At 36.7% G+C, this 25,573-nt stretch overlaps 1 protein-coding gene across 6 annotated transcripts in view; it reads left to right on the top strand.

The window, feature by feature from the left end:
- The window catches only part of KIF13A (kinesin family member 13A), a 126,278-nt gene that overhangs the window by 70,075 nt on the left and 30,630 nt on the right, over positions 1-25,573 (top strand). For all 6 annotated transcript variants that reach the window (XR_013947566.1, XM_080582712.1, XM_080582709.1 and 3 more), the window contains 12 exons: positions 508-688; positions 1,710-1,797; positions 3,073-3,207; positions 4,081-4,193; positions 9,460-9,571; positions 9,959-10,171; positions 11,786-11,896; positions 12,945-13,079; positions 14,223-14,353; positions 16,079-16,165; positions 16,269-16,435; positions 22,279-22,489. Coding sequence is in view for 5 of the 6 variants with exons in the window: in XM_080582712.1 (XP_080438838.1) it covers positions 508-688; positions 1,710-1,797; positions 3,073-3,207; positions 4,081-4,193; positions 9,460-9,571; positions 9,959-10,171; positions 11,786-11,896; positions 12,945-13,079; positions 14,223-14,353; positions 16,079-16,165; positions 16,269-16,435; positions 22,279-22,489 (1,684 nt within the window). In the remaining variant the exon portion in view is untranslated. The remainder of the gene's footprint in view (positions 1-507; positions 689-1,709; positions 1,798-3,072; positions 3,208-4,080; positions 4,194-9,459; positions 9,572-9,958; positions 10,172-11,785; positions 11,897-12,944; positions 13,080-14,222; positions 14,354-16,078; positions 16,166-16,268; positions 16,436-22,278; positions 22,490-25,573) is intronic.

The raw sequence follows: 25,573 nt of genomic DNA, 5'->3' as shown, positions 1-25,573 counted from the left end.
ATAAATATTAAACTAGATAGTATTTAAAATTATATGTAGAAATATAATGTTTAATGTCAAACATTTTTTCAGGATGCTGTTTTCTGTTTCATTTTAGTGATTTGTATTTGCTTCACTTCTTTGGAAATTAATGTCCCATTTAAATGCACAGCAACTTTAGCCAGTGTCACAACAACTAACCAGTGACAGTATAAATGCAGCCCTGTAAATATGCTCCTCGCTGCTACCTCTTGGGACTGTTTTGGAAGCCTGAAAGGAGTAGTTCATACCCAAGGCTCATTCAGTTGTGCGTGTGTGTGTGTTATAAGAGACTGTTAAGATAATTTCTCTTTTTGTTTACTTGTATCTTGTAGTGCAAAGAGCAAGCATTCTGTCTGGAATAACATGTCGTGTTGTTCTGATATGTACTTCTGGAGAAATAAAAAGAGAATTAAAACATTCTTCATGAGCAACTGAGTAGCTCAGAAACTTCATTCTAAAGCATTTTCTTTTCCTTTCTTCCTTTAGGTTCAGGAAAATCCTTTTCAATGATGGGCAATGCAGAGCAGCTGGGTCTGATCCCACGGCTCTGTTGTGCTTTATTTCAGAGAATCTCTGTGGAAGAAAATGAATCTCATACTTTTAAAGTTGAAGTGTCCTATATGGAAATCTACAATGAGAAAGTCAGAGATTTACTTGACCCAAAAGGGTTAGTAGCTTCACCCTCACTCACCACCTTCCTTTTTTTTTTTTTGTTTGAAACTGAAAAGTGAAAATCAGTTCTGGAAATCCTTGAGAAGGTTTTTCAGAATGTATGTTTAAACAGCTCCTTTAGAAAGGAGCAGATACCAAACATCAGCAAGAAGAGAATATCCATATAAAGCTTGTATATGAAGTAGTATCCAGTGTGGATTGATTTAAATATAGCAGCAAAATATATGCAAACAAATACTATGTGAAGTAACTTAACACCAGAAAGCAAATGCTGAGGTATTTTTGCAATGATATCCAGACCTTGTTCAAGTAAAAAACTTCATTAATTTTCATAAAGAGTGTAAAACTTATTAACAACTTGGTTTTCCTGGTTTAGAAGTTGGACTTCTGGAATGGGAAGGTGCAACACCTCAGAATATACTCATGGCACTCTTTATTACTTCTGTTTTGTTTGCTCAGAAATACTGGCTAGGCTCTCTGGCATGAAGATTTCTAGATAAGAGATATCTTGATAGTATTTTTTCAGTCCGAGCATTGATACGTGTCCTTTTTTATTCTTTAGCATAATTGCATTAGGTAAAGAAGAACGCAAGTTAGTTAAAAGATAGATTTTAGACATAATTGACATATTTCAATAAAGCATGGAAAATTTAATAAATAACTGAATCTTTAGCAAATTGCTGGGGGGAATTTTTTGTTTCCCTTTTTGTCAGTATTCTTTCTGCCAAATAAGGCATTTCAGATTTTGATCCAGCCACAAATACTGGGGTGGGCGGATGCTCTGAAAATAATTCATGTATACTTAATGAAACCAGTTAGATTAATTTGAGTCTTTATTATTCATTAAGTCAAATCTTTCTGGAAGACATTTTTCTTCTCATGATTAATTGAAAAACAAAAGAAAATATCATATGAAATTACAAAAATCTTCTACATAGTACAGGTGAATTTATGTCTTTTAGCTGGAATAAAGTTCACAGTAGTGGATTGTGTATAAATTCTATTTTATTCCGTAGGAGTCGGCAGTCCCTTAAGGTTCGAGAGCACAAAGTGTTGGGACCATATGTAGATGGCTTGTCTCAGCTGGCTGTTACAAACTTTGAGGTAAATCTAAACCCATGAAAGGTGTCTAAATTATATACACCTAAGCAATAGGAATCTTACCAGAGATAAACTAGTATCCATCCAGAGGTTTCATTTCTTGAGTGTTTACAGTCTCTGACAATCACAAAGATCTCCTGTAATGCTTCCACAAGTATTTATTTAATAAAGCATTGGGTTCACTGTTATGTAGGTTAAAAATACGAAAAGTGATATCTCTATATTTTGCAGTTGCCAATTTATATAATACATCATGTTTTCTTGACAAAGGAAATGTGAGGCTTCCAAAATAAGAATACTAATTCTTCCAGCATTAATTCCTCTGATGTTGTTGTTGAATACAGCCTCTTACTTTATACAAGTGTATTGGATGAGAATGTACAGCATGGCTAATATAATTAATCATTTAAATCACGACAGCATCTGAGCCCAGTTGAGTTAGTAGAATGCATTCAAATAAATCAGTATTGTAGAATCCAATGGACTTCTACAATGGAATTAATTAAAGCAGTGCAGTTGTATAAATTGCATAGCCCTCTTTATGAGGAAGCTGCTTTAGGAAATGTTTTTTGTGGTTGCTTTGTTTTTAAACCATTCTTTGTGTAGTATTGTGTGGAAAGCAATTTGCTTTTTATCGGGATTTTTATTTCTCTGGAGCATCTGTGCATATTGTATGTGTGCATATCTGTGCATATATATAACTGCTTTTGCAGTTTTTATCATAAATTTTGTACTTTGAAAGTACATCTTATTTTTTCAAATTCTAGGAAATTTTAATACCTAGTTTGTTGCACGTATATCAGACTCCACATAATCGTCTTTATTTTTACATGTGTAGAAAGGTACAAACTGCAGGTGAGGTAACCCTTTGGCCCAATTCATTGAATACAGTATTAGTACAATTTAGTAAAGAAAAGCATTTGTGTTTAGTTCTGTAAGTAGATCTAGTTGGCTTGATTACTGGCATTAAACAGTATGATTTGCAATGTGCATATTGCCAGTGTATTTCAGCAGCAGATAAGGAGAATGTGCATTGAATATTGTTGCTGGGCTTTTAAGTGCAGCACTTAAAATAGAGTTGAGACGTAATGTCGTTCTGTGGAATTACGTCCCCTCTCTGCCATTGCATCTCAAAACATAAAAAGAATTTTCTCATTACTTCTACCTTCCCTTCTTCTCTCCCACACATACACACCCTTCCATCTAGATGGGTATTTTATTCAGCAAGCTCAAAACTTTCTTTTATCCTGGCATCATTTTTTACTCTTTTTGCTCTAGGATATTGAGTCATTGATGTCGGAGGGAAACAAATCACGAACAGTTGCTGCAACGAACATGAATGAAGAAAGCAGCCGCTCTCATGCTGTATTCAACATTATAGTGACTCAGACACTTTATGACCTGCATTCTGGTGTATGTATTTCTGATGGTTAATTTACAAAGTTGTAGTGAATTCTTCTTCTTTCTTCTGTTCAGCCACTGAATGTTCTCAGTTTGTTTTGAGCAGCAATCAATTAAAAGAAGCAGCTTCTCCATTGCTATCCAGCTGCATGCTTTTGTAGATGTATCACTAGTATCACTTAATATGGGCTAAAGCTCTAAAGACACACATGGCCTACCATTTTAATGCTGAAGGTGCCTCAACTCTCAAGACTGTTTAACCTGCATAAGTGCCACCGTGTCTCAGAGTTGAGTTGCTCTATGATATTATAGTATCTCTGCATTTGACCTGAAGTGGAGAGAAAAACATGTTTGCTCTCTTGATTTGTTCATCTTTCGTGTCAAAACTTTAGCATGACTCACCATTTTTTGTTTGGCACGCATACATGATTTGTTTAGCTCTGCAGCTGCCTTTAATGTTGTGGGGTCTGGTAATCAAAGTAACATTGGTGAGAATGTAAGATTGAGAGAACACTGGAAGAGAGAGGAAGCACACCAGATAAAGCAAAAAGTTGGATCACTTCAAGATTATATTGCCGCTGTTAAACCTGTCTTTGGTGTTAACTATTGCTGACGTTAATATGTTTTAATGACCTACTATGCCGGTGAAGTTATTGACATTACCACATGTCTGATTCACCTTCATTAGTGGTTCAGCCCTTTAGTATAGTGTATGAGTGACTCTTAAAAGACTAAGAACTGTGAGAATTACTTCTGTCATATCTTGAATTTGATAGCTTGACCCACGTTATTATGGACAGCAGCGTAATTATGCTAATATCAGACACATTAGCGTTTTGTGCTCAGGTTTCTTAGCTGTTTTTCTCACCTGTTTGATTTGTGCAGAATTCTGGAGAGAAGGTCAGCAAGGTCAGCTTGGTGGATTTGGCTGGTAGTGAAAGAGTGTCCAAAACAGGAGCTGCAGGAGAACGCCTGAAGGAAGGCAGCAACATAAACAAGTAAGACATTGGCATACACAGGTTGCAAACCTTAATCTTGTAAGAACAACCACTGTTTCCTTGGCCTCCTGTCTCAGTGTGCTTGTCGCAAGTCGGTTCAAATGATATGCCTAGCCAGAAGCAGTTAATATCTCTCTTTCAGTTGCTCTGTACTGAACACCGTGTGTTTTGTTACATTGGCATAGGGATCCTGATTCATACTTGACTCAGAGGAGAGGTATATGAGTATTATCTGGAAAAAGTGACAGCAGCACTCTTTAATTAGGCATATACCTTTTGTGATTCATTTATACACCCTGTCCCCAGGCTTATGTGTTTGTCTCATCGTATGCTCAAGGAATGCAAAGTTGCAGAGTTGAATGGCTTTGTTCCAACATGTATTAAAATATGTAAGAGTATAATTCACAGTTTAAGAAAACCAGACCAGAATGAAGCTATTTAAGTTTAACATTGCCTTGGGCATTTGTACTCAAGCGATGACAAGTTTCAAGGCACTTTTTTTACTGTAGTTACTGTGTTGTTACCCAAAAGCAAGAATATAGCTCAGTATCACTACTGTCTTAAACACACTATTTTTTTCCTGAGAAAAAACAACAACAAAAAAAAAACACACAAAAAACCAGTTCAACTGTAACATTAAAAGCTACACATTTTGCAACATGTTAAAATTAAAATTGAAAAATTCATGGTATTTTAATCTAACAGTGATAGCAAAAAAGTGTGTTTGAACTGCATTCATGCTTAAAATGATTTTCAGTTACCCTGTTTTAGAGTTTGAACATGCTTGCTCTTTATAGCATAATTTCTAATATATTATGTATTTAATGCATCAGATCAGTAGCCACATTCTTGTAAATCAAAATTATATGGTCCTGTTGGTCTAATGGCAGGTATCAAACCTTTACCCTGCGGGATACTAGTTAAATTCAGATTGATTTTATTAGAAATTGTATTTGTCTTTTGCATAAACAAAGGCAAAATTGAATGTTTCCTGTTAATTCTTGGGGAAAAAATCAAATGCCAACTTTCCCAACAGCTATTAAGAAACTCCAAATATAGTTTTAGATACAGAAAGACTTCTTTTTTTTTTAATTGTTATTATTTTTTTCTAATAGGATGTTTACTTGTTAGTAAGCTTCTAAGGCAGTAATGCAGTTAGTAAGCTTCTAAGGCAGTAATGCAGTAAGGGAAAGTTGTTTTGCCCATGCTGCAGGTGCAAGCACCAGATCTCTCTATAAAAGATATTTTAAAAAGATAGGTTGACAGCTCTCCTTTTTCCCATCAATTAAGTTACTATATGGTATAAACCTGTATTACCTCAGTGCATTTTAAAAGTATTCTATGTGTGAAATCTCTTTTGGAACTGGTGGGCAAAAGAGAATTCTTAGTGCCGTGTCTTTTATTAGACTTTTGCTGTTACTTGGAACTTTAATGAAGTCTGACTTTTACTGGAAGCCTCAAAGTTGGTATGCATGTTTCATCACACTGGTTCTTCACAGAACATTGTGCATGATCTTCTTTTGGGTAACGTGTATGATGTACCGTACTTAATAGGGAAGGGCAATAATCTTTTATGGAGTATTATAGAATACTTAAACCATATACCTTGCTATGTCAGCTCCTGTTTTTTCATTTTTATTCTTTTTATTTTCTTCTTTATTAGAAAAACTTGGATTGGTAGCATGCGCTATATTTAATGAGATCAAAACCAGAGCTGCTATAATTACCTGGCAAATAAATTTGCCGCTTGTACTACATTTTGTTGCCTTGAAGAAGAATGGGCAAATAACATACCTATTTCTGTATTTACAAGTCAGGGAAAATGTTCGCTCAGCTGTGCATACCAAAACTATGTAGTGTGACATTCAGCCAGTCTCTGCAGGTTTCTCTGCTGTTTGTTTCTTCATGAAACCAATCTAAGACCACGGTAGCTGCTGCCTCAGTCCCATGGCTTGCCCTGCTGCAAACTCTTTTGTATCTTGGGACAGCACGTTGCAGAGGGGAAGCGGTGGATTGCTCTCCCGCTTACTGAAACAGCTGAGAGTTGTTATTTTGTTAATGGCTCTGTGAAGTTGTCATAAAGATAACTTCTCTTTTTTCTCGGAGCTGATATGAAGCTGCCTTGGGTCATGAAGTGGTGCTGGGTGTCCGCTGTTTATTATTGAGGTCCTTGGGGGACTTGCCATAACTCATAAGAAAGCTGGATGTGCTCGTTGCTCCACAGGATGTGTTGGTTTCCTATAGTGAGTGGAGAAACACAGGTGCTTAATAACTTTGCGGTGTAGTTGAAGAATTCCTAAAGTACAATAGCGGGAGAAAACAGAGTAAGCAAACTGTACATTCGTGTCTAAGAAAAATAAATTGTGTGAACAGTTTGTAATTTTAACTGATTAGTGAAATCATAGCTATTGTCATTTTAACTTGAGAATGCCAAAAGAAATATTTTAAAGGGTAATGGTAGGGTGGGATGGAATGGTTTGGGACAGGACTGGCTCCAAGCTGTTTTTAGGGAGGGTTTTTTATATTCAAAGGGCTAACTAATAGAAAAAAATGATTCTGTTTGCTGAAGAATTTGGAGGAAAACTGTACAGAAGTAGCTTGAATTGCAGTCATTTAGGGACAGTTCTTCCATGTGGTAAGGGAGCACCACCTGCCCTTGAATGCTGCTGACACAGGCCCTTGTTGGGAGTGTGCAAGTTTCCAGCCACAGAAGAGCAAAGGCAGCCTGGTCACGCTTGAGGAAAAGGGTCAGGGAGAACAGAAAGTGTGCAGAAATTACACTTTCCCATGGTCTTGCACCATGTGAGCTCACTGTTTTTTTCTGAACTGCCTCAGTCTTTTGTGTGCTATTTATTGGCTTAGGCCTTTTGGTTGATTCATTAGGTGTAAGTCGTTTGAGATAGGATCAAAGTAATGACAGATCTCTGATGCATCATCCAGCATAAAGCAACGCAGCCGCTGAGTCCTGTAATTATATGGTGCAGCCATTTCTTTTAGGACTTTCCTTATAGTCTTTAAGCAGCTTTGTATTACGAAATCTCATGTAGCATACTTAAAGTACTCTAGTTTGATTTTTACTGCAGATGTTAATAGTCTTAATATAAAATCAGTATTTTATTATAACTCGGGAGCAAAAATATTATCGCATTGTTTAATCCTGTGTCAGTGAACTGTTGCTTATAATTTCCTGTTTATTAAAACAGTGCCTGTGACTAAGAATTGGTGTGGCAGCCCTGTTGTCAAGTAGATGTCAATGGTGGGCCTTTTAGGATCCCTGTTCTTTCCATCCCCCTGCCCCTCGGAGTGAAAAAATGTCCTTTTCTCCCCCCTCGCCCAGTATTTTGGCTTTGCTTTTCACATTTTGTCTCATTTAAGGAGGACAAGAGGAATTAGAGGCAAATAAGCTGGAGTCATGTTTTTTTTTTTCTCTTACATCTTTATTTTTTTTATTTTTTAATTTTATGCTTCTTGAAGGTGGACTTCACTGGGACTGTGTTGTCAGTGCTTTTCAGTTGCGCTGTGGGAGGTTGCTATGGACCAGCATACAGCAGCATCCTACTGTTTGTTCTTGCATGTTTAGCACACTGTCTTCCCAATCTGTGCAGAAGAAAGATGGGAGACAAAAACCAATTCTCCCTCCCCCAAGCCTTCCGGAGTTGTTAGGCTTTTGTTTGGGCAACAAACTAAAATTGACTGTCCTTTTTGCTGTGAATTATTCAGACAGACTTTAGAAAGGTATCCTTTAGACAAAGTTTCAAAATAGAGGGGTTGCTTGGAACATTGGATTGATGAGGCTCTTCTCAAGTTTCTTTCATTTTTATTCTGCTTTCAGCTCTCCACTACCCGCTTACCATTTTGTTTCATTGTGTGTTGCAATATGAGGTATCTGTGGTGACATATGTAACGGTTCTTGTTACCTTGCCCTCAGATGTCTTCTTTGAAATATTCTTGCAATATTTTTGTCATTTACAAAATGTTGCTTCAGAAGCATTGAGGCCCTTTTACAAATACTGTGCAAACACTGTCTAAACACCAACTAAAATAGTGCTCCTACTTTGAAAAAACTCAACAGGATGGAGTGGAACAGTAGAACCAAGGTTTTATTTAACTATCTAATCGCAATGCTAAATATTTCCTTGGTAGTTATGACCAATTATCCAGCTACTCTTTATGAATATGATGGGCCAGTATGCTCTTGAGCTTGTGTTGTCAGTTTTACAACCCTTCAGGCACCTGTTTAATGTTCTCAGGCTCCTGAACCAGCTCATTATCTTAAACATACTCACCCCAAGAGCCCCAATGTCATTTAACATTTACACAGGATTATATAACAATCGGAATATATAATGTGTAGGTGCTTTGCAAGATTGCTAATACTTGCACCTGTTGGTAGAAGTGGTACGTGTACCATGATGAACAAGTTCTTATTTTCTTCACTATTCTAGAGTGGTTTTGGGGATGTGGTTGTCTGCTAAGCAGTTTGGGGGGCTTTTCTTTTCTCATGCTTGTGTTCCTGCAACACTTCTGTAACTGGAAGATTATTTGGTCTATTCCTCTCCTCTCTGCTCCCCATAAAAGATTCAATTAAAGCACCACCTCTATTATAAGTCAACCCCTTTGTCATGGGACTTCCTTCTCGGTCTCTTCTGATGAGCAGTCTTCCACTATCATGTGATGGCTGCTTAGTTGCTGATTCACCTGCCAGACTAGTTCTCCTGTGCCATAGCTGGTGTTATCTTGAGGTTGCCTCCTTAAGGGTAGGGAAATGTTCGGTTTTAGTCAGTTGTTAAGCTAGTGCTCTTAAAACATTGTTCCTAGATACAGGGGGATTTGTGCTGCACTGCCAACCCTGCCTTGTAATGGTGTCATGAGGCAGTGTCCAAGATGGAAGGCTTTTTAGTCTCTGAGGAAAGGTAGATGTGTAATCTAAGACAGTAATTGTCCCTGTACTGAAGTGGTCTGCTTTACACTTTTAAAACTATTTCAAATACATGAATATTTCAACTTAGTCTTTCTGGAACTTGGTCTGAGCACCAGATGAGATGAAACACTGTAGTTATCCATATATTGTTCCAAATATGTAACTTTAATAGATAAATTGCCTTGTTTTGATCTCCTATGGTCATTTCCAGCTTAAATTATTCTATAATATTTTCAAAATTAAATGTGAACCTTTGCACAGCACAAATTAAACTCTTCTCTGTGTATTATTAAATATACTTTTGGAATATGTGTTCAAAGCTGTTCTGCTGTGTTGCCTTCATAGATCCCTTTCAACACTGGGGTTGGTTATATCATCGCTTGCTGATCAAGCAGCAGGAAAAGGGAAGAATAAGTTTGTGCCTTACAGAGACTCTGTACTCACTTGGCTTCTCAAGGTAATTAATACTTTCTGTTCACCATGTTCACAAGCTGTCAGCTTAATAGGTTTTAGCATACCTCTGTCTGCTTATGGGCTTGTCTTTTATTTTAAAGAAATGAGCTAAGAAGGTCATAGCTACAAATTAGTCCAAGTAATATGTGCAGATAAGCATATACTTTGTTAATTGTATGTAAAGTCCTGTTTGACGTATTTTCAGTTACATTGGAATTTAGGCTGGTGGAGATGGTTGGAAATGTTTATGGATCACCTTGGTTAATTTCCATCCAGACTATGTATCAGTGTCTAAACAGCCTAAGATTTGTATCTTAAGTATCTCTGTAAAGACATTGTATAATCTCAGAACAGTTCTTAATCCTCAATTTTATGTGGATGTACTCTACAGGACAATTTGGGAGGAAACAGCCAAACTGCCATGATAGCCACAATTAGTCCAGCAGCAGACAACTATGAAGAAACACTCTCTACTCTGAGATATGCAGACAGAGCCAAAAGGATAGTTAATCATGCTGTGGTGAACGAAGATCCAAATGCTAGGGTCATCAGAGAATTACGAGAAGAAGTTGAAAAATTGAAAGAACAGCTCTCGCAAGCCGAGGTAACATTATTCATGTTACAGTGTAAATGGAATTACCTGAGGAAATGTCAAACTTCATCTGGAAGACTTGGTTTATATTTAAGTCTTATAAAATGAGCAAAGAAAGGGTCTCTGCTTGTGTGTTTTTTTTTTTAAATAATTAACCTTGTTTCCTGAAATAGATCCAACATAATATTTGCTTATTTTTAATAACTTTTAAGTGAGGACAACATAGTACAGGTGGTGATTCATGTCAGAATGGACTGTCCTTGAAGAACTTCATATCAAGCAGTAGATGATGCAGCACAGATAAGAGTGATGGTACAACTTCATTGTGTAGACTTACTAGCAGAATTATTATTTTTTTAATTGGTGGACTAGATACCGCTGTGATGTCAAATGGAAAAGTGTGAAAAGCTGTAAATCTGGTATTGGACCACAAAATGTGTGTGACATTTCTCTCTTTGACATTTGTGAAAATCTATCAAGAATTGTTAGAACTGCAACACCAGAACCATCAGTAGTCTGGTGGCTGGAGAGTTAACAGTGTGTGATTGCTGCATATCCTAGATAAATGTTTCTAATTGGAGCAAAAAGTATCAGGATAGGAGTACTTTTGGTGATATCTGGGGAAATTAGGCACTGCACTGTAGGAAAATTTATTGATATTTTCAGGCAAAACATAGTAACTGTGGGAAAAAGAACATGGAAGTATGTCTGAAGCTAAATTTTTGTGGCGTTTAAACTTTACATTCATTTAAGGAATACTGTCGCTTATGGGAACAGATCCTTACAGACTGGAATTGGAAAATCTCCCTTAGGAGAAAGGAGCCATTCACTTTTTTCCTAAATAAAAATCTATTCTAATTCCATATTTTAAATCAGAAAATATTCTTGTAGTCTGTTCTTAGTTTTGTTGATAGACTGTGGCTGAATACAATCCATAGGAAGGTAGGGAGCACTCCAAATTTTACTAATTCTTTTAAAAGCTTTTTCTCTTCTTCCATCTCTGTTGAAAACAATTGTATAAACCTATATGCCCGCCTGTTGAGTTGTTATTTGGTGCTGAATGTTTTCAAGCCCCTTGCTTTTGTTTCCTATTGTGAAACAAGAAGCCTGTGTTAGCTCCAGAGTACGCCTCCCTTAAGATATAATCAACAATGTCAGTCTTGAAAGCCTTAATGAAACTCTAGGAAAAGTTACAAAAGCAAGATAGAATGGAAAGCTAAACATCAAGAGGAATTTGTATTTGAAACTACTATTGGAAGAAGGACATTAGCGTTGAGCTTCAGACGATTAAGAGTTATTAAATACTCAGATTTTTTTATACAGATGCTGAAGCTTGAGTGGCCAGCCCTGCAGATTTTGTTGGTCTGCATAGTTCCATTAGCCTCTGAGGCACTAGGTAGATCTTCATCTATTTCAGATCTGAACCTATTTCATGTTGATTCTGTCCTCTTCCTTTGCAAATGACCTGTTTCTTCACCTTCTGCCATGAAAAACCTGGGAAAATAGTCAAAACCTATCCTGTACCTGCAGCATTTCATATTCTGTTGGCTGTATTCAGTTTTCTTGTTTAAGCAGCTGTTGCAATGTGAAGTGTACCTTAAAGTTTTGCTAATTTCTATATTTTAGGCCATGAAGGCACCGGAATTGAAGGAAAAATTAGAAGAATCCGAAAAACTAATAAAAGAGCTAACAGTAACCTGGGAAGAAAAGTTAAGGAAAACAGAAGAAATTGCACAGGTACTTCAAAAATTTTGAGGAGAAAAGGCCAGAGTACAAGTCAGCTAAATTTCATGAGCTTTGGTTGGCTATGCTGTTTTTTGAATTATTTTGAATTTCTCTGGATTTTTCCTTTGCTCTGCTCTCCGTTTCCTTTCACAGTCTAAATGTCTGTATAGTAAATGTAGTTATGTCATGGTATAACTGATAAAAGTTAATATTTGATTTTAAAATATAACATCAAAATACACTTCGGTTGTTCTTTTATTTATAAGACCACAGTGGGATATTTAATAATTTTTCCTTGGAGTGACTAAGAAAATCAAGAATTGCAAAAGGATCAGAATTTTGGGCAGTACTTGCGTTTACATTTGCTATTGCTTTTTGTGGCTTCTTAACCAGAGAAAGAAAATGAATTTGCTTCTTATTATCATATTTGAAATAAGACTTGAGTATTCTGATCTATTTTTCTATAATTTCCACTGTCTATAGCTTGGAGAAGTAGTATTGTTGGCTACCTTTCCTACTCTTAATGTAGCAGATGCATGCTTTGGTACAATCCCTGTTAAACAAATAAACAGGCACAAAAAAAAAGCAACCTAACTGGCCAAACCAAAACCAAGCAAACAAAAGAACAAAACTGTACAAGAGCAAAAGACATGCATGACCAAGTAGATGGTTTAGCTGAATTAATAACAACACTGGAAAAGGTTGAACCTAAACTAAGGCATGCTCTTTCCAAAATTATTTGTGACTGATTATCTTTGTAGTCATTGCAATTGAGATTAGTTTTTAGCTAACACAGAGGTTCAAGGCCACATTGTATTATGTATGAATACCTCTGATAAAATCATTAGGGCAGATGTTTGAGGATTAGGTCTAACCTTTTTTTGTTGGTTTATAAAAATAAATTCTATTAAAAATAAATTTGACCGTTGTCCTAAGTTCTATTCTTTTGTTGTAGCAATATGAAGAATGCATGTTAATCTTCAGTTTTAGTTGCTCTGCTTTTATTTACTTGACATACTTGTCTCTACATATTGCAGCAGGCAATTTTTTGTGCTTGCAGGAGAGGCAAAGACAGCTAGAGAGCATGGGTATTTCCCTAGAGTCTTCAGGTATCAAGGTCGGAGATGACAAGTGTTACCTGGTGAACCTGAATGCGGACCCTGCGCTCAATGAGCTTTTGGTTTACTACTTAAAGGTAACAATGAAACCAGAATGTATATATAGAATGAAAGGATGCTTGTTTGTTGTTTTGAATTTCTGGTTCAATTTGATATTCAGAGTGTATTTAGATTGTTAAGACTAGTTGCAGTAAAATAAGATAGGACTCCTGCTGTTCAGGCTTACATTTTCCCTTGCAGTTCAGCTTTACCTAATTGATCTCCTGCTTGCCAACAGTGGAAGAAGTGTTCAATATGTAACAGCATTGAGATAAATTCTAGCTTTTCCAGGCAGAATTGCCTTTTGGACTAAAGAGCATTGCTTCTTAAAGTAAGAGCATGACATATAATGCTTCTTTTTATTAGTGAGTTGAGGATTTCCTTAAATATTCAATGAGTTAAGTGTGAAAGGAAGATGTTTATTACTGATCGGTAGGAATAAACAAAGGCTTCAATGACAGAAAAAGATTTTGAAAAAAGAGGGAAAAAAAGCTCTGTTAAAAGTGAACAGAAATGTGTTTTCCTACTGCCACTGCCTTCCATATTATTCAGTTTACCACAGTCTTCATTTCAGAGTGAAATAGTTTCAAATGCATACTTAATCAGACAGACTGAGTAGGAAGTATATTGGAAGGGTGAGTTCTTTGTCAACAAGATAGAAAAAACTTACCTGTCTACTTTGTGGTTACTTTTCTGCTTTAGTGGTTGAGATAACGCTTCCATATCTGAACAACAGTAAATAAAGTACAACTTCTATAACAACATCAAAGTAAAGTGTTTCAGTGGAATTTACAGTATGGCTTGAAATTATGTGGAGATTAGTATGCTTAGTTGAGTTGCTATATAGCTGCGTTCTGAAAAGCAGCCAACTCCATGCACCTTGTTTTACTATCCGTGTTATCCTTTGTCCCATATGGCTGTATGACATGGCTTGTTTTCTTCACTATGTGCATTTATTGCTTATATGCAAGCATTGTCTTGGAATATTTTAAAATCAGAATTTGTGTATCAGCTGCTTTATTTTGCTTTATCTAAAACTGTAGGAAGATCAAGTGCAGAACAGAACAGTTTATGCGTGACCTCAAATCTGCTCAGTGTAGTCTCAGTGCTTCAGCTAATATTGTCTTAGTTATATAAACAGCAATAGTTTGCTTGTCTCTTAGTAACAACTTATTTTCTAGGATCACACAAGAGTTGGTGCAGATACCTCTCAGGATATACAGCTCTTTGGTATAGGAATCCAACCAGAACACTGTGAGATTGATATTGCTTTAGATGGAGAAGTTACACTCACACCAAAAGAAAATGCAAGGTAAGGAAGATCAGCAGCGCTTATACCAGCAAATATTTGCTTTTCATTACCAGAAGATAACTTGCACATATTTTTATTTGGCAGAGTCAGAAATATCTTACTTTTTGATCAGTGAGTAGCTGCAGTATAAGAGACTTAGATATTTAGATGGTGAAATTCAAAGATAGAACTGAGATTTCCCCACACGTGTACACCCACACACACCACTGCATCATAACGGGCTATCAGTGGTTTGGCTTAGAAGAAACCACCACAAGAAGATATTCATTAGGAATGAGGGACCATTGCTTGGCTATGTCTTGGTTGGTAACAAGATGGCTGAGCTGCTGCTGGCTATCCTAACCCTGTGATGGTTGGTTCTTGATGTGGGATGGTAAACTTCACCTCTGAGTAGTTCCTGTTATAAACCTCAGTATTTTGTGAGAAAATAGGTGTTTTAAAGATTCAAAGACTACAATTACTGTTGTGTCTATTAAATATGCAGTGTGAAGTTACATTTCTCCTTTTCTTTCTGCTTACTTCGTTTAATAACTCGTTGTTTTGGGGGGCGCTGTGGGTTCTTGGATGGAATTCTAAGTGTCTTTATCACTTCATTTCCATTGACATGTGATAAGCAGTACCATTGTCCTAACTAATGGTCTTTACTGCTTTTCTGAAATCTGAATATCTAAATGTCTAGATGTTATAAGAATGAGGAAAGTTTGAGAAATCTTTAAAAAAATCCACAATCTGTTTCATTCTGACTTGAGTGAAATACCTTTTAGCATTTGCATTCTTGTTCTGCAGCCTACAGTACAAAATTTCAAACAGATGGGATTCAAACTTGTGATAGAGTTACCGTACTGGAAATCAGTCATTTTGACTGGCAAGGACAAAGGCACATGTCAGTGGAAAAAAACATATAATACTTTTTGTTTTACTTGTGCCTGACCTGCAGTGCTTAAATCAATGTTCTTAAAATATTTGTCAAGAGAAAGCTAGTTACAAGAATTTCTTTGCAAAAAGGTTTTTTAAATCAAATGCTTAAATGTTTGTGTTGTCTTATTTGAGACAGCTGATTTCAGAACACTGCATCTGAAAAGGCATTTGTTTTACCTAATTTTTTGCCTTTCAAATAAACTGTCCCGCTTTGTGACTCACATGCTCCATTTTTCCGATTTTGGGATTTAAATACAAAGAAACATAAAAGCAAATGTAGCAATACACCAGATGGTCACAAAAAATATAAGTTTGTTAATAATACAGACTCAGTTTGTTGAGAGAATGAAACTTGGAGCTAAGTTTTTTTTTATGCTTGAATGCCTTGTATGCTAACAGTGTATTTTACAATTGTGTTGTCTAACCTATATCTTGGAGAGCCTTATCAATAGGATTTGTATGCAACCAATTTACAGACTGTTTATAAGAAACAGGCAGGGACCCAGTTTGAGAAATTGGCATTTAAAAAAAAAAAAAGTGCAAGTACAACTAAATGCAACCTTGTCTGTGTGCTTACTGATGAGTTGCAACAACAGAGCTGGAGGGGAAAAGGGGTTTTGTGTTTAGTTCTGATGGTAGAAATCAGACCAGTAATTTTCCCGTTGATACTTTAATGAGAACCTATCTGATTTGTGCATTATGTGATACAAATCACTATCTGTAGGTGTGAGAAACAGTACATCTTATAGGTACTTTTCAAACTTTTAGTCTTAGGATTTCGCTGAAGTTGATATTTTTTTTTTTCAGATCCTGTGTAAATGGTGCACTGGTATGTTCTGTCACTCAGCTATGGCATGGAGATAGAATATTATGGGGAAACAACCACTTTTTTAGGTAATAGTTTATCTTTATTCTCTAGCGTTATTAAATTCAATCTATTTTTCCTTCCACTGTTCTGCATAAGCTTTTTAGAAACTAATTTTTTATTTTTACACAGAATCAATTTACCAAAGAGGAAACGACGGGATTGGCTGAAAGACTTTGAGAAAGAAGCTTTGTTAGGAGAACATGATCTGGATGCAGCCAGTGAAGCTTCTTCAGAACCAGACTACAATTACGAGTTTGCTCAAATGGAAGTTATTATGAAGACACTGAATAGTAATGGTAAGGGAATTGACAGATAAGTCCAAAGGTTCTTTTGGATTGTTTAACAAATTCAGCACGGAAATTAATTTCTAGATTATAAGCAGGTGGTACACTTACCAGAGGGACTTTTGGAGCATTTTCAGCGAAAGATATTTTACAGAAAAAAAAGTTAAATATATCCACTCACCCACTCCCTCAGGTATATCAGGATGTACTGTCCTGGTGGTCTTTGGTATTGTCATCCCTTATGAAAATTCTGGTCCCTGTATTAAGGCCTCAATATAAATATAAATATATATATGTGTGCGTGTATAGAAGTGTGTGTATATACACACATATAAAAATACAAAAATTTAAATGCCAAATAAATGGTCAATGAGGTAAGAAGAAATTTCACCAACACAATTAGTAGTTGGTTTGTGCCCATGTGCCCAGATAAAACATGCAGTTTTATCTGTAAGTGTGCTGATCTTTATAGTGCAGCTCAGTTGTAATCATGTGCCAGTCAAATCATCAAATCATCAGCTAAGTTCTTCTGACCTCTAGCTTTAACAGGTTACCGCAGACAGAAAGGTGCTCCAGATATGTGTTTTATCCTTCCTTTTCTATCGAATATTACTGACACCATTTTTGCCATATTAAAAAAACACTGAAATCATAACAAACCTGTAGTCAAAATGTCAGCTAGAGTAATTTTTAACTCTGAAGTTGTTTTTAATCTTAGTTTGTTAAAACCTATTTCAATGCCTTTTTTGGACAGTTACAGTGAATAAAATGTGATATATATAAAATAACGGTATGATACATGGCATATATAAAATTTAATATGTAAAAAACAATATTGTATTTTCATGGTTTCCAAAAGGCACATCATAATTCAAGTGTTACAATATGGGAAGAAGAAATGATGAAAAACTTAGTGGACTACTGAGTACTTTGTACAAGTTTTCTAACTATGCAAAATTTGAGAGCCAAATGCTTTGGTTTTTGGTCTCTAACCAAAAAGATACAGTAGACAGTGTTTCATTTTTTTTCTGTTCTCCTTTCTTTGTGTCTCCTTTCTTTTGTACAATACCCACATTTTTCTTGGTCTCCTCTTAATCTTCCTCTCTTTTACTTTTGAGTACAATATGATCATTTTGTGTACTTGATTCTCTAGCAGTAGTTTGCAGTTTTTTATGTTCTGGTTTTGATTTTAATTGAATTGCTTGTGTGAGTAAGTTGCAGGGTCAGGCTCTTCAAGTTAATATGTCATTCAAGTGAATTAATATGCCATTCAAGTGAATACGAAATTACTGTTTGATAACAGAATTATTCTCATTATGGTTCACTCATACCAGGAGACGAATTTCAGATGAATCTACCATCCTGGTGGTCTTCAGTGTTGTCATCCCTTGTGAAGATTCTGTTGCCTGTCTTAAGGCCTCAAACCATTCCGTATCTGTGCCAAAACTGGGACAAAGGTTTTGAACTCGATTGGCTCATGCATGATACTGCTGGAGAAATTTGAAAGCATTCATTGATGCTTGATCTGCTTGTTACTAACTGAGGATTGAATAAACTACAGCAGTCAGCAATGAGCAAGTGCTCTTTGAATAGAGGGTCACTTTTGATTTTGATGTATTATTGTCTAGCTGGTAGAAATGGTTCTTAACAATTTTTCAAACATCTTTGCATTTCAGTTCAGTAGGCGTTTCTGACTGTGGTCCAGGCCTGTCTTAGTCTTAGCTGTTTTTTTTCCATGTCTGCTCAAGGGCAGCGCAGACCTTCCTTTTCCATTAGAGCCGTTTCCTCCCTAAAGCACAGCAGATGTTAGCAGTCACACATCGCGCAGTTTCAAAGACATCATAACCCAGTTATACTGCTTCTTGTCTCTTCTCCTCCCTCCCTCCCATATAGGCGTTGCTTAACTAAGTTGGAGTAGTAAGTGATAATAAAACCCTGACAAAACAAGAAGCCACAAGTATCACTGGATGATCTTTTGGTTCCAAGCTAGATAGCAATTAAAGGTTTCGTTCTTGATGGTGTATCTAAATTACAGTTTTTCTGACAGGCTTCCATTTTGTTGGGTAAGAAGTACAGAAGATTTGTTTCAATACCATTTATTTATTCTCCCTTAAAATGAAAAAAATAAATTAAACTGATACCTCTTAATTCTGTCATTCAGATTCTCTGAAAATACCCTGGGGGCGAGGGGCAGATGGACTGAAGCCTGTTAATTCTATCATTTGTATTCTCTGATAAGCTTTGTTTGTTTTAAATTTGATATATGATTACTTATAGGTATATACATGGGTTTGGGGTTTTTTCGTTCACAGCAGTGGTTTGATATAGCTTGAAGCAAGAGTTTTTCTTTTTTTTCGACCTTGATCTAGTCATCTATTTGAGAACAGTGACTTTCTTTCGATAAACAGCCTGGTTTCTCCGGAGTGCAAACATTAGATTTCAAAGCATGTAATCAGTTACAACAGTGTCACATTTTACATCTGGCTCCAAAGAAGCTCTGAGGAAAATGTGGGACTTTGAAAACAGCTGTAAAGAAGACATCCCAATTCTCCCCACCCCACATCAACACATTCACTTTCTTTGTGGGATTCTGTCAGATCTGCTTTGTACCACAAATTTGTGATGCTGGTCTAACAAGGATTTATTCTTGTATAGGGTACAGTGGTTAAGTAAAAAATGTGATTGGGTTACACAGTTTCTCATTTAAGCAAACAGAAATTTATAGTTCAGGGTAGGGATTTTGATGAAATTCAGCAAAGCAAGACTTTCACCTGGCTTGCTTAGAAAAAGGCACTCACATGAAATCTTAAAGATTTTATTCAGCATTGTTATTATTGGATTAACAGATTCCTGATGTGAATTAAGTGAAGATACAGCAAGGTAATCAAGTGCTGTTCATCCTATGAAGAAAGTGCATACTTTTGGCTAAGCATTAGTATTCTAACAGTTTGCAGAGAAGTAACTGCATGTGAATGGCCTTGTCAGGATCATTAAACTATTTTACCACATGAATATGTGGAGAGTTATGACTTGGGACTTCTAACACTGCATGGAATTTAATGGGTGTTTTGCAAGCACTGGGGAGAATCTTCCCTGATTTGCCTTTGCATGAGGAATCCAAAATAGTGGACCATGGTGTTTAAATCTAGCTTTATCATCATTTACAGTTCTTCTGAACTGTAAAAACTTGACTGTTGATTTTTTTCATGTTCTAACTAGAAGTTTTATAATTCACAGCATATTTTGCTTTTTCAGTATTAAAGGCTTTTTTTGTGTGTGTGTGAATCTCCTTCAAAAAGTAAACTGAAGACTCTGAAGTGTAAATTTACATTTTGCATTGCAATACAAGCATAACTCCCCTTTTCACTCCCAACAGTACTGAATGTTCTTGAAATTAGAAATTTTAGACTAGCTTGTTGCATCGTGTGCCAATTGTTTTCCCTGGTATAATATAATCCTGGGATAGCTGTAATTCTGTAAATCCAGGTGGCTGAAAAGATCACTGTTACTAAAGAACTCTGCTCCCTGACATTGGGGCTGGTCTTGGAGCAGTTTAGGAAAGTCTTGTCTTAATGACTCAGCCTTAGATTCATTTCCTGTGTTTCCAAATACAACAGAGGGCTTTAATTTCTTCCATGCCTCTTCTCTCTCTGCTGCATAATACTGATTTCTCAACTATTCTTATACATAGTTTAAACTGTTTTAGGGATTATACATTAAAACCTATGCACATGAAAATGACTGGCATTATGAGCCATTCTCGCTATGAGTTAGGAGGAGGAGGGTGGTGCAGGTCAAGACAGGTAACTTGGTTTGTATTCTAGGATATTAGAACTCATTTCAGTCAATTGCTTTTGTTGCATCGTCTGTTTAAAAAGTAAAAAGAGCTAGCCATATTTCGGAGAATGTCATGTACTAAAAAGTACTATTTCTGGTTATTTTAAAACACTTTTAGATCACTGCTTTGCTATTTGGTTGCTATTTATATTGATCGACTTTTAACTTCATGATTTGTAATTGCCATTTCAGTGGTATTTTGTGATGATGCCTTTGTATGAAGCCAGTGATTTCTTCCACTGACAGCTTGGGCTACAGTAGCAACTTATAATTATTGTTGTTTTCTGCTAGAGATAAAGATGTGCTCTACATCAGTGTTTCAAAAAGGTTGCTGAGGGGCAAATCCACTGTAGGAACAGAATCCTGAGGATCTTGTTTGTTCTTCTGGCATTTATAATACAAAGGACTTGTTTTGTAAAGTGACTTTCCTAAATATCCATGTATGTTAAAATCACAGACAGTAGGTTAGTTCAGCAAAATCAGTCTCAGTAGGTTTACTACTAAATAAGTTGTTATACACTACTGGATATAGTAATGCTACATTTGTTCATAAAAATGCAAGGGATCTAGTTTTTGGGAGAGTGTATGTGCCTGTTATGGTGCCCAGCATACAGTACTGTTGGTGGATCTCCTATGGAACCTTTCATGTGAATCCTCTACTTAATGCTATAATAACACAAATTTTCTTTCATGTAGGTAGCATTGTGGTATCAGGAAAACTTGCACAAAGTCTTAATAAGACTGGATCTGGGTAGTGAAGGCAAAGTGACTCCTAACTAAATCATGCTGATTTTTTTTTTAATTTTATTTTTGAGAAGAAGACCCTAGTCTGAAACAAGGCAGTGCAATTAAATGTAGTTTTTTTTTTCTCCCTCCTTTGTGACAGTCTGGCATCCTTAAAAGTCATAACATGATTTTGTATGTATATATATGTAAAAAATTATATATATATTTATATACATATTTGCAAAATGGAAGAGATCACAATTATTTTAAAGCTCAACATTTTTGTAGTTGAAAATCCTGACAAGTCCTAGAGCTGCAAAGTTATTTCCTCTATCCACCCCTCCAGCTGTGGAGCTTCCTCCTCTCCCTTCCCTGTCTGGCACACATAATCAGCAATCTCTTAGGGCATGTGCTGTCACTCAAATATGTTCATCCAGATTGGTCCTTTTGCAAACCAGATTTTGGCTGTATTTAAGCTTTCAAACATACAGACATGAAGAAGAGTTGTGCTGGTAGTACATAGAAGCAGCTTATTCTACTGAATCGCTCTGTCAGAGGCACAGCCTGTCATTGGACCTAAAACCAGGAGCAGACCACGTAATTCTTGTTTAATTTGAATGTAATTTAGTTTTAACTATTGCTGACTGACAGAAGCAGTTGTTGTTTCAGGACAGAGTATCCTAATGAGTATTTGCTCTGAGTGATACTGAGATGAAAAGTGCTTTGTAATACCAAATGCAGAAAGCCCCTGTAGAATGTGCTTTGTCTGCTTCAGTGTTGTGAAGTTCATTGGCGCAATGCGATGCATGATCAGTTAGACAATTTGTCTCAGTTTACATCTGCAGCAATTCAACATGTCTCATTCTCTGCCAAAATGGAGAAAGTAAATTGCTTTTTACTTCCTGAAATCATATCCTTCCCTGGTTAACATCATCATCTCTCGTATTTTGCATTGTTTTCTTATTTTCTTACTGATTTGTTCCCTTTTTGATTTATTCTTTCTTTCCTACTGGGATTATGGAACATATTATAAATTCACAGTACTGAAGTATGCAGTAGAAGAGGGTCAGAACCATTGTTCTAGCTTAATTGCATGCCAAAATTTTTTCTTGCTTGGATTTATTTATTTAATTCAGTATTAATTTATTATTTTGGATTTTGTTTTTGGGGGCAACAGACATCCTGTGTTTGCAAGGATTCTGGGATATCTCGATTGCTGTTGCCATATAAATAAAGAAGGTGACATTATCTCACATTTTCTCACATTTCCCCCCCCCTTTTTTTTTTCTTAGACCCTGTACAAAACGTGGTCCAGATCTTGGAGAAACAGTACTTGGAAGAGAAGCGAAGTGCTCTTGAAGAGCAGCGGCTGATGTATGAACGTGAGTTAGAGCAGCTACGACAGCAGCTCTCTCCAGAAAGGCAACATCAGCATGGTAGTGAAAGACTGTCCTACACTGCTCAGACTGCACAGCAGAAACTAAATCTCTGGACAGAAGAGAGGTGAGAATGCTGGAGTTAAAACAAAAGAATTAATAAGAACTACAGAGGGTGAACTCTAAGTGAAAGATGGGGCTTGAACAGTTTGTCAGAAAGAAACAATATATATTTTTTTTGGTAGAATTAAATTGCAGTACAAGATTTGCCTCCACCAAGATGTTAGGATTTTATTTAGCTGGCTCTGATCTGACAAGGGGCAGCTTTTGGGATCTGCTCACATTTTTGGGATCTGCTCACAGAGGCCACCCCTGCAGTTGCCCTGCTACCAAAACTTTACCATGTAAACCCAATGCAAGAGTATACAATGAGAGCACAGTATTTTGCAATCTAAAATAAGAAAAAATATAAAAAAAAAATGTAATTCTTAAGTTTTGTACAAGAGGATTACTTTATGTCTGAGAACAGTCAAACAGAGTATGTTTGAGCTGTTTAGGAAGAAAAGGCTTGCAATGAGGTGAAAAGTCAGGAACCTCTTTGTAAAGGAATAGCGTTGCACCTGAACAAAGCCCTGGTGAAAGATCATGATGTGATTTGCAGGGAAAGTTTAAAAAGCAGACCGGGAAGTTGTGAGTAGAGTTTGAGCAGCACGTATGTGTTTGCATCTTGACAAAGAGAGAAGCTTGCACTCGGTATCACTGGAGTGAGAAAGACATCAGCTCCCTGGAGAGAAGTTCTAGGGTCAGCTAGCAAGACCATTTTTTTTGCTGACAGGTCTTAAGTGTACAAATGAGTATTCTGTCCATGGGTTTGTTCAGCAGGAAGAATGACTACATGTACTATGTACATGTACTTGCAAGCATCTTTGAAATCTGTCTTCTTTTAAAACAGAAGCTTCATTGTTCACTCAACATTTTTTCTATATGCAGAGAGTTTGAATGCTCCTTCCTATTTCAATTATTTTTGCTTTATCCTCCACCACAAATAAATTAATCCATGCACAAGAGAAGTCTGACTAAATAAAGGAAGCCAAGATTGCATTGCAGCTTTCAAATTCAGAATGTTAAAAATAGAACAGAACAGATCTTGGTTTAGTTATTATGCGAGCTTTTGTTTTGTAATTTCTGCCAAGTTTGGCATGGAAAAAAAAAAAGCAATCTGTTCACACACTCAGCAATGACAACTAAAATGTTTTCCGTGGCAAGCATAGGGAGAAAAGCATTGCTCTGTTTCAACTTTAATTAAAATAATTGTTTGCCCCCGTAAGAGCTAAAAACAGAATCATTGTATTGTGAACTGAATGTAAAGCATTGCAGAGTCATGGTTGTGATTTGCAGGCTGTTTTAGTGGTTCAGAAGGAATGTGAAGCAAAAGACGCTCCGCTCAGAATCACTGCTGCTCAGTACTGCTTTAAGCACAGCAAGGCCATCAAGAAATCCATTGATGACCCATTTCAGTAGCAGAGATGAAAACTGGGCTTATGGGTTAAAGAAGCAATACCTATAAAAGATGCAACAGAAAGGAAGAAGCAGCAACAAACAACAACAACAAAAAAAGCACCTTCTTGCCTGTCACTGAGAGCTGACAAGAATAAATTGCAACTGATTGTCTTAAAATTAACCCCATGCCATGACCATGGAATGACATAAAAATGAGAATCCGGAATGGTATCAAGGCTAAGGACTCTACCAGCCTTCTCTCCTCAGTAGTTGTTCGAAGTTGTTTTTGACAAGCATTCTGGCTCTGGACTTCATGGGTGAATGCTTTATATATCTCTTAGGTATAACTTCTGTTGGTTTTTTTTTTAGATCTAGAAGAGTCTTGAGCTTTGGAAAAAAAGCAAAAAGTTTTGAGTCTTACTAAATAAGAAATATATTTGAGGGATTTCTTTTGTAAAAGCGTGGCACAAAATTCTGAGAGGGTTTTCGCCAGCCAACTGGCCAGAGGGCAAAAAGTGCAGAAAACAAGGGAAAACTCAATGTGAAGAACATGTGAAAGAGACAAGTCTCTGGGTTCTACAGGATTTAATGAGTGCAGTTTTAGCTGTTGTTCTGTTGCCATTGCTAATGGAGCTGAGCTCTAACAGATCAGCCAGTGGAAGGAATTTGATAAGCATCAGATTTAAGCACATGGTTGTATCTGTCAGATCAGCTAGAACACATTACAGGGTTTGTTGATTCTAGCTTTATGCTGACTGTGGAAAGACAGATGATACCTGATATGCAGAGTTAAAGCCCATTGACATGAAGTAAATCCATTGTAACTTTGAACGAATTTATCTGTTGGAGTGGGGATGGGGGTGTACTGGAGCAGAGCTTTAGTTCATTTGGAGTCAGCATTCTGTACCTGGCACTGGGAATCCCAGAGACTTGCAGTGACTCTTCATGAGTGTCAGATTTAAAGGTTTGCTAACAGTTGTTTCAGTATTTCATGTTCGGTGGATATTTGCTTTGACTAATACCCTGATGGAGCTTGCCATATGTGTTGTATGTAGTAAAAATTAAGAAAATCCGGTGTGAAACATGTTGGTTTTAGCTATGTTTCTGGAAGGATGCTGCCACAGCTGCAGAAAAAGACAACTGCAATATGTGTAAGGTAAAGAGAACTACCCATAATAATTGGTTGAGCTACCATTACCACTCCTAAGTCCTCCTTATAGTCTTAAACCATTCCTTTCTCAATGATCTAGCTAAGAAGAGATTGGTGTGGGAGCATCCCCAGACAAAGGTAGCCAGATGCAGGTTTCCTGACTCAAGGAAGGGACTGGCTGTAGCTGAATCCCATGCCTCTTAACACACTTAGAGATCAAAGCGTGCTTCTGTTTCTCAAGCTAGGCAGCTGTCTCGCAGTGGTTGCAGGTGCAGCGTACTTTCAGCATTAAGCACTGTTTAGTGAGTAATTCTCGACTATCTTCGTTTTCTGGGAGAATCCAGAATTAGAGCTGTCTGGGGAATTTGTCACCCCAAGGGGCCAGAGTTACTCACTTAATCTTGACAGCCTGGGTAACAGAAGCAAGAGGGAACAGGAAAGGAATTTTATGTGTAACACCAGGAGCAGATAAGGAGAAAGTGGATTTAAAATCTGCTAATGATACCAACTATTTAAGATCCAGCAAAACCCAACATTATTGCAAACTTAGGCCAGATAGAG

This window comes from Anser brachyrhynchus (assembly GCF_964034855.1).
Source record: "Anser brachyrhynchus genome assembly, chromosome: 2".
Classification (NCBI taxonomy): Eukaryota; Metazoa; Chordata; class Aves; order Anseriformes; family Anatidae; genus Anser; species Anser brachyrhynchus.
The sequence above is the reverse complement of the archived record's forward strand: the minus strand, read 5'-3'. Positions and strand labels throughout refer to the sequence as shown.